A 15,085-nucleotide genomic window follows, 5' to 3' on the forward strand; every position below is an offset into this window, starting at 1 on the left:
AGGCAGCAGGTACATGTGAACAAGGAGGCCATTTCCTCGAACAAGAGGCCACACCTTCTAGTTTCCTTGGATGGCACTTGGAATGGAAGGCCTAATCCAGGGCTTCTTACAATTAAAATGGTACCCAGAAATGAAGCATCCAACTCCTACCGGTGGTGTGCCACCACCGCTGAGGATGATCTGATGGACGTCCGTGCACAGCATCAATCAGAATGTGGTCAAGTATGTGATTCTGACATTTGTACTGCTGTAAAACTTTCTTTAAAGTTACTGGATTTTCCACAGCATATTTTAAACTCTAAAAAAAGGATTCTGCAGTAGGTCATCAGGTCTTGCCAACAAAGAAGGCCATTACAAAAAGTGCTGGAACTCAGATTACTAGTACTATATTTAAGAACAGCTCTAGTTAAGTATCCTTCTGTTTCATGAGGTAGCTAAAAATAAACTGGACTGTTGTATGAGCATTTTGAAATGCACATAAAAACTCGGTCTTTTGGACACTTAACTGATTCTTCATCTACTGACAAGTTTCTCAACAATCACTTCACTCTTTCACTTTCACTAACTCAAAGGCTGTGAGCCACAGCAACAGCATGACCACAAGCACTATTTATATGGACTTTCAGAAATGCTTGTTCAGTCTTCTAGGTGGTCTACACTGCTGTTTAAGGAGGACAGTCACTTACCAAGTGGCAAAAAGGCAAGGCGGTTTCCAGCCATAGACAGCTCGTTGAGGCTGGGGAGCTGGCAGAGGTGGCGGGGTACACACCACAGGTGATTCCGGTCTGCGGTCAAGTACTGCAGCGAAAGACACATGTGTAGCCTCTCTGGCAAAGTTATCAAGCGGTTGGTCGAAATGTCCAGTGTCTGCAGCTCTCTCAGGTCTCCAACTTCTACAATCAGAACATCAAACATTGAAACACTGCATTATTCAATGCATTTCCAAATGAGAGGACAAAAACCTCCTAAGCTAAACAGGTAACAAATATTTTAGTTCCCACGTTCAGATTTCTCATGCATGTGGCAGTATCTACTTTTCTTCCTAGACAACTCCATTTTGAGGCCTGCCCAGCCACTCACCTCCCTCACAAACCCTAGCACTTGTTTTCCATGCCAGCTCCCATCGCGCACATCTTTTCTTACTACACGCCTATACAGATTATTTATTGCATGGGTTCTATAAACTACCAGCCACAAATAATATTAGAAAATGCATTTCTAACAACCTGGTAACATATCAATAACGATCCTTTCAACAGTAAGGTGTCATCACAATATACATTTATTGGAGACAAAAAACACAAATTGGTGTTATCCAAACCCATTCAAAAAACAAGCAAACATCCCCCTCCGATTGATCTGTAGCTAGATTTGAGATTTGAAGCAGGGTCAAGAAAGGCTTGTTTAGAATTTTCTTTTCTCTTCTGATGTATGCTTTTGTGACTGCCACCAAAGGACTTTATTTAAATACACATTCAGATGGAACAGTACTTAACCTCACACACTTTAAAGCAAAAACTAAAGTGTGGAAAGTTTTGATTTCTGAACTGCTGTTTGCTGACGATGCTGCATTCATAGCCCACACCGAGATCACCTTCGAAGCCTCGTTAGTTGCTTTCCTCATGCCTGCCAAGAGTTTGGGCTTATAATCAACATCAAGAGTATCAATGTTATGATCCAGAACATCGACTTACCGCCAGCAATCAGACTGGATGTTGCAAGTACATTTGTGTACCATTGCTCCATTGTTACCAACAAATTTTTGTCACCTGGGGCTGAACTGTATCAGCAAAACACCAGGTATCATGAGCAAGGCAAGCAAACAAGTAGGGGACACAACAAACTGGCTGTTGAGACCAAGGTCAAAATATATTGTGCTTGTATCATCAACACTTTTGAATGGCAGCAAATCCTGGACCATATACCCTACAAGCACCTCAACAGCTTTCACCTACATTGCCTTGGCCGTATGCTAGAAATTTCCTGGTGGGACAAAGATGCCTACTCTGAGGTTTTGGAATGTGTCAATATATCAAGCATCCATTGTCTTCTTAATCAGCATTGACTTCAATGGCTTGGCCATATGCAGCAAATAGACAATGGCTATATACCCAAGGATATTTTCTGTAGAGAATTCTTTAGAAGAAAACGATTATGCAGATATCCTTATCTCCATTACAAAGATGTTTGAAAGAGCTATATGAAGGCAATGAATATTGAGCCAAAACAACCGGGAGAAAATTGCTGAGGATCAAAGCACCTGGAAAAAGTCTATTAAGAATGGAATAAAGGCTTTCGAAGGAACGAAAAGCTAAACATGCAGAAGAAAGAAGAAATCTAAGGAAGAACCTGGCAACCACATTCAGGACCGTTAGATACTAACTTCACACGTGATAAATGCAGAAGGGACTGTGTAACAGAGCGCCTGGGGCTCTCTATTCCTTTTAAGGGAAAAACAGCCCAGCGAGGGAGCACTGCAGGGTAGGCAGGGCACAGTGCTGCAGGGGCAATGGGGCAAATGAGGCAATTAGCAGGCACCTGCAGGCAGCCAGAGCGGCCTGCTGACCGGAACGGGGAAGAGCCCTGGGAGGATACAAGCCTGAGGCTTGGGCTAGCAAGCTAGTCTCTCCCTGGCTGCCACAGGGTGAAGAGTTCCTGGCAGCAGGGCTCTTGAAGGGACTGTAGCACTGCACATGGATCCCCAGTGAGGCTCGGGGAGCTCGCTAGGATGTAACCCAGGGCTAGGAGGCTATCTCAGTTGAGGGATGAGGGGAAGTTTATGTTATAGTCCAGGGCTTTATGTTTACAGTACAGTTACGCTAGCGGTTTGGGTTGGGACTCCAGGGTTGGTATACAGAGGTCCCATTAGTGTCCAATGGGCACGCGATTGCCTTGAGCTGTGCCAGTGACTGGTGAGCCCAGAGAGGGGCCTGGCGCCAGAGAGGGGTGTAAACAGATGGGGGCCAGGGGTCCCATGCCTGAACGGGCCAAATAAGAGCTAGTGCCTCAAAGCCAGGTCCAATACAGCAGGCCCAGGCTAGAAGGCCTAGCTGGAGAAAAGGGGAAGAGGCCAAGGAAGCCAAAGCCATGACAGGAGAACATCATTACTGTAACACCTGTGAGGCTTGAGGCATGGTGTAGGGAAGGGTTAGAGCCATGCAATTAGCCCTTAAGGCTTTAGGTGTCCTGCAGGGACATAGTCATAGAGAGGTCCAGCAAGGGGGCCAGTTGGACTGGGGCTGTGCAAAGGCCCATGGGTAGCCTCCTTATTTATTATTCCATCAAGGCATGGCAGGAGAGAAGAGAAGGTGCTTCCTCATCAGAGGAAAAAAATTGGCCCAAGTTAAATAGTACCAAGGGATTTAATTTCAGTGACTTATTGTAAAATGATACAAAAATGAAGAGACTTACATCAGATTTTAGAGTTTCACTTAGGCAGACAAGGTTCTTTGGGTAAATGTGATATCTTTTATTAGACCAATTAAATTGCTGAAAAAAAGTGTTCTTTGTAAGCTTTTGGATACAAACACCATTCTTCAGACATAGGGATAGTCTGCTGGTGTTTGTGTGCTCTCCTGGGTGGAACAAAATTGTAAGGAAATATGCAAAATGAAGGTTGGTGAAAATGCAAATGAATGACAGGGAAGATCAGAGTGGATGGGAGATGACAGGTGCGAGACAGGTACGTGCGGGGAGGGAGGGCGGATGTTGACCTGGTGACAGAATGTAGCTGGTAAAATGTAGAGAGGTTACCTGGTGTTACAGGATGGCAGACAGGTTAGAACGTACCATAAATCCAATGTCTATATTTAGTCCATGATTTTCTGTATCCAGTAGGTTTATGAAGTGAAGTTCACGGGCTCGTCTACGAAAGGTATTTTCTAGATTCCCTTTGAGGATTAGAATTGAGAGATTGAAGAGAGAGTCATTTGCTTGTGAGAAATGTGCTCCCATGGATAATTGGGTGTTTTTGTCTTTGATAGATTTTTGTTGTGCATTTATTCTGGTACACAGTTACTGTTTGGTTTCTCCTACATATTTTCCATCAGGGCATTTCGTGCAGTGGATGATATATATTACATTTCTAGAGATGCAGCTGTAAGATCCAGGAATGGTGATGGTTCTATTGTGGGGTGTAGTTATTGCGGGAATGGTGGAGGTGTGTTGGCAGGTTTTACATTTCTTGTCCTGGTATGGTCTGGATCTATTCTGCGTGCTTTGGCCATAGAAAGTTTACTCCTGGTGATGAGGTTGGCGAGGTTCAGTGCTTGTTTAAAAGCTGAGTGGCTCTGGAATGATCTCTTTAAGCACTGGTGTTCTTCTAATATGGGTTGCAACTATTTGAGGATTTTCTATATAGGTTCCAGGGAAGGATGGTATGTCATAACTAATGGTGTGCGATTCGTGAGGATTTTCTTTTTGTATTGCAGGAATTCTTCACGTGGTATCCAGGTGGCTCTTTCAGAAGTGCAATATATCTCTCTGGAGGAGCATCCTTGCTGAGCGAAAGCCCTTTTGATATTTGCAAGGTGATGACTGAGGGTGATCTCGGTGCTAATTTGGTGGCATTGGGGGGCTTGGCTGTATATTACAGCTTTCTTAGTGTGGGGGTGATAGCTGGTTCTGTGTTTCACTTAGACATTAATATGAACAGAACATTCTGAGAGAACCAATTCCCTCTTTTTCTGAACAAATGCAGTCCCATATCTTACCATGATAACTGTACAGGAAAGACGGGAGACAAGAAAGCTCAAAAGCTGGCCCATGTGGTTTTGGTCTTGCTAGGAGTGTCATGCTACATATTTGTGTATTGTGAAATAAGAATATTGGCTTAGAATTGAGCACTTCATTTCCTGCCCTGAAATTTCTATTTACCTTTATCCCTCAAATCCTTAACTTATAAAACACTTATCAGCTCGGCAATACACTTAAATATGAGCAAAATCAGAAGAGAACGAGTCTAAGTTAAAATATAAGAGAGAGAAACAATGCCAAATTTTATGATACTGAGAAATATATGACAATCGGGGCAAAATTAAATTGGATTTAATGATCTGGTCATTGGCACAAGTTAACTAATGCACCAGGTATATCTGTTTCCCAGGTGGAGACATAAGTGAAACTTTGTGCAGTTTTTCCAGCTACATCATTTGAGACTGCAAAATGACCATTACACCTATTAAGGAAGTTTTAACTTAAAGAACCTTGCAAGCATTCACAACTTGGAGATGCCTGGAACTGCCTACTGTGTTTTTCAAGAAACATTCAGTAATTGTTTTTTGCAGGCAACAGCAAGGGACTTAACTAGGGACCAACTTAGGCTCACACAGGTAGTGCCAATTACTACAAAAGCAAGCGGTTTGCCAGGCCAGGAACACCACTTTTTCTTCTCCCAGTGCTGGCTCTCAAATGTATTTAGAACCTTCTGAAAGTACCTGATTTTTTTTTAAACATAACCTAATGTTATGTCTGACAATGCCATAATCTTTACAAAATAAGGACCTTACTCTGTGAGATGCTGAGTCCTCTAAAATGTTTTCAGTGCACTCGATTCTTAGACCAAGAGATACTCAGGCACTGCACACACACACAGGGGGATGACTTTACCCTAGGCTGAATGAAGCCACCACTGGCAAGAACAGGATTGGCTCTTAATAAGATTTCTCAAGATCCAATACACCCACGGGGAAAAAAAAGGGTAAAAACAATCTACTACGCTGCCACGCAGAGGTTTCTGATCATTACAATCAAGGTGATACTATTTCTGTTAAACCTAAACAAGAATCCTTTGTGCCCTTACCATCCCTCTGCAGCAGCAGCAGGAAAACTAACTATTCCCCGAGCTCTGCCGGCATCTTTTCTGAGGACTGGAGCCGAACAAGTAAACAAAGAGCTCTCTTAATTTCAAGCTCGGTTAGACACAGCGGGGAAGGAAGGAGGGAGGCAGGGGACAATGTTCACCAAACGGGAGAGGACAAATTGTTAAAAATGCGGTTGACTAGATTCTGAGACAACACCTAAGTCAACGGTGCACAAGTGAGATGGGAAATTGTAACATCATAATTATCCAATACACTGGGCTTTCATTTTGGGAAGGGTTCCTACAGAACCAATAGTAAGCTATAACCTTAAAGTTACAAATTCCTTCTTCTTTAAAAACATTAATTTTCAACTGAGAACAATCCCTGGGGCATGTGTATTGACAAGCTGACAAACTGATCCCAATAAAATACTTGGCACACTCCTTTTATAAAACGGTATTGTGAGCAGTAGCAGTTCCTATGTGGAAGTGCCTATGCTCCTTAAAACCATTTGCTTACTTCAAAATTCATTTGCTTATAACATCACTTCAATGTTAATAGTGGTAAACAGCTTTAACTGTTTTTTAACTACATGGAGTAAACACAGAAAATGTTTGGTTGAGCAAAGTCATTATTGTTAGATAGCTGCACATTTGCAGAAGAACGGTTTCATTTTAAGAGCTCTCTTCTTGTGACACACAAGCTAACAAGCCATATGCTTTCAGTGACAGGAAGACAGCCACCTACATTCAGCCAAACCACTGACCACATACAGTCAAAAACAGGCTTGGCTATTTTCATACCCTAACCTTTTCTTTTGCCACTAAAAACAGTTTTCTAATTCAGCCCAAATCCAAAATCCCTTAAATGTTATGGTTGGCAAAGCTGGCAGCATTTCAAAGGCACTGCTAGAATGATATGCTTCAAATCTAAGAGGAAATGGAAGTATTCTCACTTTATCCCTCATCCAAAAAACACACACTGGTCCAAACCTTTACCCCTTCTACCTTAGTTTTCCAACGCAGGCCAGATGTAAACATCAATTTTCAACAAAGCGTACCATATGTTACGAAGGCACCCACCAAGCCCCTGATAAAGTTAAACTTATCCATATTAACAAAAGTCATGTGTGGTTTGAATTATAGAAAGGGGCGGGGGGGGTGGAAATCAAGATGAAAACTCGTTTCAAAGGAATGTGCTCAGATATTAACTAATGACACTAATAATTGTTTCAATCTTGCATTAGAAAACAAATGAAGCGGGATCAAACAGCACATAAACAGTTCATAAATGAGTCTTTCAGGTTTTAGCTACCAAGTATCACCCACATCTGGGCTTTAAAAGTCCTGCAGCAAGAACTCAAGAAAGCGCAAGCCTCAAGCAATGTGTGGTGAAAGATTTACACGTCTCTTTCTCCCAGTCACTGGTGAAAAGTGGACTTGGAAAAGCTTGGTCTGCTGAAGGTATACAGGCAGAGCAAACTGCCTGTCAGGACAATAACTAGGGCAGATCATTTCTTCCCACTGAAAGGGGCTTGAAGAAGAGGAAATCTCTGCTACTATTGTTTGTAGATCTTTCAAACCTACATATCATTAGGACCAGAGAAAGAGAAAGCCCCATGCATCAGTATTAAATGACACTAATGAAGCAGGGGGGGAAATCTGCTAAAATTACAGCAATTTAATTAAACAACAAATCATCTTAGTCTCTTAAAATTGAAGAAGCTGCTGCCAAGATCAGTATCAAGGAGAATTAGACCAGATGCACAGAATCCAGTGTCAATCCTGGACAGTTCGAATGCCTTTAGTATACCGTTCAAAGCAAATCCAGATTTAAAATGGTGAAACTCAAGTCAGAAAATGGGTTGTTGAACTTACTATCATACTACAGCTCTAGCCAAAGTTTTCAAGAGTTAGTACCTGCAGTTTGACAACTTCATACGTATCTGGCCCAACTTCTGAGATGACAGAAGTGGGTACCTGCTTCTTTTGAAAAATAGGTAACAATTTATGGTACATGCCTACGTACAAAAGATCACACTAATGACTTTGAGGCTCAAAACTTTTGGTCTCACTGAACAATTAAAACATTCAATAAGATTTCTTTTTTTAAAAGAAGAGACGTAGTAGTGATAATGCTCAGATCTGTAGGACCAGAAAATGCAGGAGGGAAGAGAGAAATGAGGACTCAAGTGTTTGACTAATATCAAAACAGAAAGAGATGCATTTTCCTGAGCTATAACAATATCTGTAATATCCCTTTGATGAATAAAAGTAAAAAACCCAGATATGATGGTAGGAAAGATGAGGCAGATTTTGGTACAAGTCTCACAAGTTGCACAGAAGTGGGAAATTTAACTGCATCTTTAGTTCCAATAAATATATTCTTAGCGAGGCATCCATACTGACAAAGTAGCAAAGAAAAAACCAACGCTGGATTGTATGCATGTAAAAACACAATTCTGAAGAGATGTAACAGTGGAAAATTCACTGAGCCAGCAGTAACATGGACTTTCAAACTGGGGCTGATGTTTGCTTAACAGGACAAAGTTTCTGGCCTTTAATAAATCAAAAAAATACAAACTATAAAAATAATTCAGATATAATAGGCTACTAAAAGGATACATTTATCCTGGAGAATGAAACCATGTTCTTCAGCCTTCCCTGTGCCTCTAAGGCCTGACTGTTCAGTGGCACAAGCACAGATCAGTATCTGATTCTAATTAGGTTTTATAAGTGGTATCAAAAAACTTAATTAAATTAATGTTGCTGTTCTCTATCAATCCTGAAACATAGCTGTCATAACCATTTTGATCAACAGACGATCTAAAAATGATCATTGTGGCTTCACAGACCTACTACTCACCTTACTATCTTTCTAACACATTAAGAGGAAAACATACAGTACACTAACTGAACAAAACACCAAAAGCCACCAAAATAGGTTTTTGCCTCTTTCAAATGCAGAACTGCAAAAGAATGAACATTCATGTAATGTTAAAAAAAAAAAAGAGAGAGACTCAATTCTTCCAAACACTGACTGGAAATTTCAGAAAATCTTTAATTCTGGATAAACTAACTCTTGAGACAATCCAAGTTACTCTGGGATTTAAGTATATGAAGAAAGAGTTTCCACTCCCCTCTTCCAACCAAATGCTTTATTTCTCATTCAAGTTGCTTTATTAAATGCTGGGTTTTTTTAGAATTCATTTCCTTGTTTTTGTGATTTGTTAAAAAGAGAAATCCCATCTGGTTTCCTGCAGCTTTTGCTGCTCGCACACTTGCCAAAGGCAAGTCAAAGTTCCTTGAACTGCAGGAGGGATGCAGACCCAACATCTGCATTGCAAAATTCCTGAACCAGTTTCACACCAGTTTTAAAATCCATTTCACCTTCTCATGGCTGGCCTAAGCCCAGAGCTTTACCTAAAGGAAATACAAGACTTCTCAGCAACAGCAAAGCAGGGGTGGTCCTGGAAAGTTGCAGTAAGTGCTACCAGTGGCTAAAAAACATACGGTGTCTGAACAACTTTCTGCCAACTTTCTGCAGTGTATGAGGACCAGGTGTGTTTCCTTATCATAGCGGCATGGAGAAATCTGCTCTCTTACAGCAAACTGCATTGCAATAAGAAACAGTTGTTTAAAAGTCTTTCCATTTATGAATATTATTTATTGTTCCCTTTTAAACATTTAGTAAGCTTCCTCCATGCATCTGAATTTGAAATATCTTATCGTTTACTAGCTTAATTCTGTATTTTTCCCAAAGCATGATATACACGCAGAAATCACTTAGATGTTGGAGTCGAAAGTTCCATTTAGATCAGACCTAGGCTTTCACGAGGAATTTTAAAACAGTTTTTAGTTAAATGGCCTAACCAGAAGTTCCCATTCTGGAGCTTTAAATATTTAAAATTTCCTAGCATAAACTGGCAGTTATAAGCAAAGTTTGACACTAGTGAAGGATGGTATCATTAGGTTTGAGAGGGAAAGACAGAATTGCATTTACATTCTATCACTGCTGTTATGCAGAACTTTTTTGTATTCTTTTTATTATCAGTTTAAGAGATTTAAAAAGTTCCAAGTTTCTTGACGGCAAGAGAAACTTATGCCAAGATGACCTTTTTCTCTGCATTGTCTCTCTGTAGTCTCGCATTTGGCATACCTCTAGCTAAAGAAAAAAAATAATAAAAAAATGAAGACACAGAAAAAGTCTTCTAGAGGAAAAGTACAGGTTGTAATACTGCAGAAACTAATTCAGAGATGATGTGGCCTCCTAGCAAGGTTTTGAACCGAGCTTAAAATTATTTCAAGGAGGATTCTCTCTATCCCAAGTCATCACATTTGTGTCCATCATTTTTAAATGATACTTAGGTTTCTATTTCCCTGAAAAAAAATTTCAGCCCAAGGAATGGGAAGAAACCACATCTTTTTATAGGCAGGCTTGTCGCAGTGAATTACTGTTTGGCGTAGGGATATGTAATGCTATCAAATCCTTTGCCAAATCCCACGTTCACCTCTTTTCAGCACCGAGTTATAGTCTCACGCCGCATTAAACATTTAAAAATTGGGAATGAACAAACAGGCCTACAAATCAAACTATTATATATACACTTACAGTGTGCATACTGTAAGCATGCCATGCCTTTTCCATCTTCATTTGACTGCTGGCCTGTCTTTATATGTCAAATACTAATTCAAAACCAAATCTTGTTCATCTTCCCAGTGAAGGTAATAGATTACTGAGGGCAGCAAGACTGTTTTTAAGCAAAGGTGAGGGACAATTGGCCTATAAGACCCAATCCTGGAACCATCAACCTCAGTCAAGGGCAAGACTGTAGTTTCAACTTCTAGCAGCTGCACATCTCACTGAACACTCATTGCCACATGTAATGCACACTTCAATGAACTGATTCATTATTAAACCACTGGCTGTCATGGTTCCCTTGCTTTACCTGTAGCTGGTTGGGGTGTTAGGTATATGTTGTATCAGGGTTGTGGATAGTTTTATGCAGAGAGTTTAGATTATGGTTGTATGGGATAATTTGGACAGGGATGATCTTGCCCCTGGGAGGGGGTTGGACTAGACTACCTCTGAAGGTCCCTTCCCAGCCCCATTTCTGTATGACTCTGAGGTCAATGATTAACAGCTGGGCTTACTTGTTACCACCCTCATCCTGCAAGTTATTTAGGCACACACTTAACCTTGGTGGAACAGTTCTTGGCACTGCAAACATTGCAAACAAATGATTGCAGGATTAGGCCCTGGATGGAGAGCTGTGCAGACAAAGATGATCCTGTCCTTTCCCTGAAATGTGCCACACACCTGTGAGTCAAATCTTCATTGTGGAGTGAACCCTGATGAGCAGCACTTGGGTCTGCCTAGGTCACATGTGAACAGCTGCAACAGTGAGCCATATTTGCATGGGTTTACACTGATAGGGCACATACCTGCAAGAGGCACTAGGACTTTTGGATTTTTGCAGTGCAGTAAGCTGAGCTGCCCTATGGTTGCTTCCCAGTGAATTATGAAGAAGTCTGTGGCTACCAACATACAAGGGGTTTAGTTTGTGTCCTGGCTGCAAAGTAGGTGGGGTACCAGCCTAAATGTAAGCAGGACTCAAATTTGGCTATGCCACAGAACAGCCAGCCTCCCTGAATGAACTGTACCACAACAGCTGAGTATACAAATGTGACTTGGGTTAGAAGGAGCACTCAAATAAAATCCCAAGATAACGGTGCAGCAAAGATGAGCCCAGTGAGGGTAGAATTATTCAAAAGGGGGTGCTTGGCCTATTAACATTTAAAGAAAAATGGAAGTGCATGCATACACAGATTTCCAAGCCACACCAAAAATATTTCATAGATTTCATAGACATTTGGGCTGGAAGGGACCTCGGAAGATCCGAGTCCAGCCCCCAGCCCCAGGGGCAGGAAGTCAGCAGGGACCACAGGATCCCAGCAAGATAAACATCCAGATGTCTTTTGAAGGCGTTCAGAGTAGGTGGTCGAACCACCTCCGGCAGCAGTCTATTCCAAACCTTGGGGGCTCGGACAGTAAAGAAGTTCTTCTTTATGTCCAGTCTGAAACAGTCATGGAGGAGTTTGTGACCATTCGACCTTGTCATCCCTTGGGGCGCTCTCCCAGGTGAACAGACGCTCCCCCAGATCCTGGTAAGCATCCCTGATGAACTTATATGTGGCCACCAGATCACCCCTAAGCCTGCGCTTTTCCAGGCTGAAGAGTCCCATACTTCTGTTTGTAACAATAGTTCAAGTTACAGATTCTCCGATGCCAATTTTTTTTAATCGTCTAAAAAAAACCCCACCGTTAGAAGCAGCAGAAAATTACAAACAGGAACAGGACTTGCACTATTTTCACAATTGACAAGCCCACTGGAGGACATATGGAGCAAGCCACGCTGTCAATGCTAGACAATACTACATGCAAGGAAAAGTGGAATAGCTCAGGGCAGGGTGAAGCAGAACAGATATAAGCAGCAGACAGGGAAGCCAGGGACTCTGGGGAAGAATAGGGAAGGGAGGAAAGAGCCATTTATATTTAGGGGCAACTCAAGCCCATGACACTGACTGACAATTTTTAAGTTGTACTGTTTTTTTAATGTATTCTTGTGCTCTGCCAAGTATGTCATCCTCTCCCTGTCCTGTTTCCAACCTACCACCCTCCATCCTAAGCACTGTTAGTATGCAAATAAAAAAAAAAAGCTCTGAAATCCACATTTTAATGCACTAGCATTCCAGGGTTTTCTAAAATGACACCATTTGTTGGGGACAAGAGGAGCCAAGAAAGGGGATCAGGGTGGGGGCCAAGTTGTGCCACGGAGCATACTGTTGTACGCCTGTTAGTTCTCTATGAAAGTGTCCTGTTACTAAGAGACTGGAGTAGTTTTATTGTTGTCTGTTCCCTGAGAAACTGCTATTTTTCTGTTCTGGTTACTCCTGTATGGTAGGACAGAGAGAATAGGAACAGAGGAGGAACAACATATCTGTACCACTGTATCAACACGGGTATATGCACAAAGATGGAGATGTGCTCCAGCAGGCCAATATGAGACCTCTTGCACGGGAACAGCTTCCTCTGGCAGTCCTCTTTAATTTATCTCATGTTGCTGAGGTTAGACCGACACAAATTAGATCCACTGCAAAGAATTCATAAACATCAGAAGCTGATGAGGTGGGTGCTAGGGACCGCCTGGCTACTTGGCGCCCCTGCTTTAAGTCACAGATGTGACAAATTTACAAAAGCAGGAACTGTCAGGAAAGGTTGAAACCATAAGCCCATGACACTTTGGAGAATGGCTCAACAAGCCAGATCCCTGCTGGGGTTAGAAAGCCTCATAACACTTTAAGACCAAATTATTTATAGTAAATTGTGTTGCTATTCTTTTGTCCTCTTGCCAGGCAAGGTTAATTAATTCTAGTCATATTTTTAACCCTGTTGGGTTTGGAGCATCTTTTTCTTAAAAGACATGAACCACACAAAGACACTATACACAGCTGTTTGGTCTGTAACAAATAGCATCAGGGCAAAGTCTCTGTCACTACTGCAGATTTTTAAGTAAACCAAGAAAAGACCCATCTGTTGAAATGTCACTATCCACTGACTGGGGTGGGGCAAACAGAAAGGACTCATTTCTTCTCTTGCATAGACTTTTTGAAAAGATGAAATTGCATCCCACAGCTAACATCATACGTAAGAATGGTCAAAGAATAGGGTTGCCTTTCCATTTTGTAAATAAAGCTATGCACCAAACACAGCAAAATTGTGCCTGTTCATGTTGAATTCGGCAGATGTTAAGTGTGCCATATTCTGATCCTTCCCTGGAAGGAGAACATTTTTCTCTACAACAAATCACAACTGTGAGGCCTACAGTATGAAAAAAAAATCAAAGTGTTCTGTAATTTGGAAGCACAGCATAATATTAGTAGAGTCCCCATGCTGGTTTTAAAAATATTATAAGGCACTTTCATGACTAGGAACTTACCATAATGTACAATGAACACTCAGCTCTTCTGCTGAAGTTTCCATCACCAAATTAACTGAAAAATTGAGCGTTTGCAGCTGCTAGTAAATACAATGGTAATTACAGATACTGGATTAGTCAGATATTCAATCAAAATCATAGAAACCGAGGGTTGGAAGGGACTTCAGGAGGTCATCTAGTCCAAACCCCTTCTCAAAGCAGGACCAGCCCCAACTAGATCATCCCAGGCAAAGTTTTGTTGAGCCAAGTCTTAAAAACCTCCAAGGTTGGAAACTCCACTATCTCTCTGGGTAACCTGTTCTAGTGTTTTAGCACTCTCCTACTGAGAAAATTCTTCCTAATATCTAACCTCAACTTCCCTTGTTGCAACTTGAGACCATTGCTCCTCATTCTGTCACCTGCCACCACTGAGAACAGTCCAGCTCCATTTTCTTTCAAACCATCCTTCAGGTAGTTGAAAGTTGCTATTAAAACCCCTCTCAGTCTTCTCTTCTCCTGACTAAGAGTCTCCTTCTCTAGACTATATAAGCACAGTTCCCTCCGCCTCTCCTCACAAGTCATGTCCCCCACCCATCTTCACTGCCCTCTGCTGGACTCTCTCCAATTTGTCCAAATCCTTTCTGTAGTGGGGGCCCAAAACTGAACACAGGACTCCAGATGTGTCCTCAACCAGTGCTGTAGAGAGAAATAATCACTTCCCTTGACCTGCTGGCAACTCTACCAATGCAGTCCAGAATGCCATTAGCCTTCTTGGCAACAAGGGCAACCTGCTGGATCATATTCAGCTTATTGTTCACTGGGACCCCAAGGTCCTTTTCTGCATAGCTGCTGCCCAGCCAGTCAGCCCCCAGCCTGTTCCGGTACATGGGGTTGTTCTGTCCTAAGTGCAGGACTTTGCACTTGTCCTTGTTGAATCTTGTGAGATTCCTTTTGGCCCAATGCTCCAATTTGTCTAGGTATCCCAGAATCATTCAGGGTTCGTTTGAGGCAGGTCCTGTCAGTCCACCAGGGTGGCCTTCTATGACCAGGTCTCAAAATCCTAGGATGCAGGTATTGCAGTGGATGTAGTCTTTCTGGACTTTAGGAAGGCCTTTGACACTCTCTCTCACCCCATTCTCATTAAGAAATTTGGTGACTGTGGCGTTGATGCTTACACAGTCGGATGGGTCACACATTGGCTGGAGGGCTGCACCCAGATAGTGGTGGTGGACGGGTCATTTTCGACCTGGAGAGATGTGGGCAGTGGGGTCCCCCAGGGCTCAGTACTTGGGCCCGCACTGTTCAA

At 42.0% G+C, this 15,085-nt stretch overlaps 1 protein-coding gene across 3 annotated transcripts in view; it reads right to left on the reverse strand.

The window, feature by feature from the left end:
* LRRC28 (leucine rich repeat containing 28) overlaps positions 1-15,085 on the reverse strand; it is a 96,105-nt gene that overhangs the window by 25,759 nt on the left and 55,261 nt on the right. For all 3 annotated transcript variants that reach the window (XM_019504012.1, XM_019504013.1, XM_019504014.1), the window contains exon 6: positions 687-893. In XM_019504012.1, coding sequence (XP_019359557.1) covers positions 687-893 — 207 coding nt within the window. The remainder of the gene's footprint in view (positions 1-686; positions 894-15,085) is intronic.

This window comes from Gavialis gangeticus, unplaced genomic scaffold, assembly GCF_001723915.1.
Source record: "Gavialis gangeticus isolate Ggan-Ray unplaced genomic scaffold, GavGan_comp1, whole genome shotgun sequence".
In the NCBI taxonomy this organism is placed as follows: Eukaryota; Metazoa; Chordata; order Crocodylia; family Gavialidae; genus Gavialis; species Gavialis gangeticus.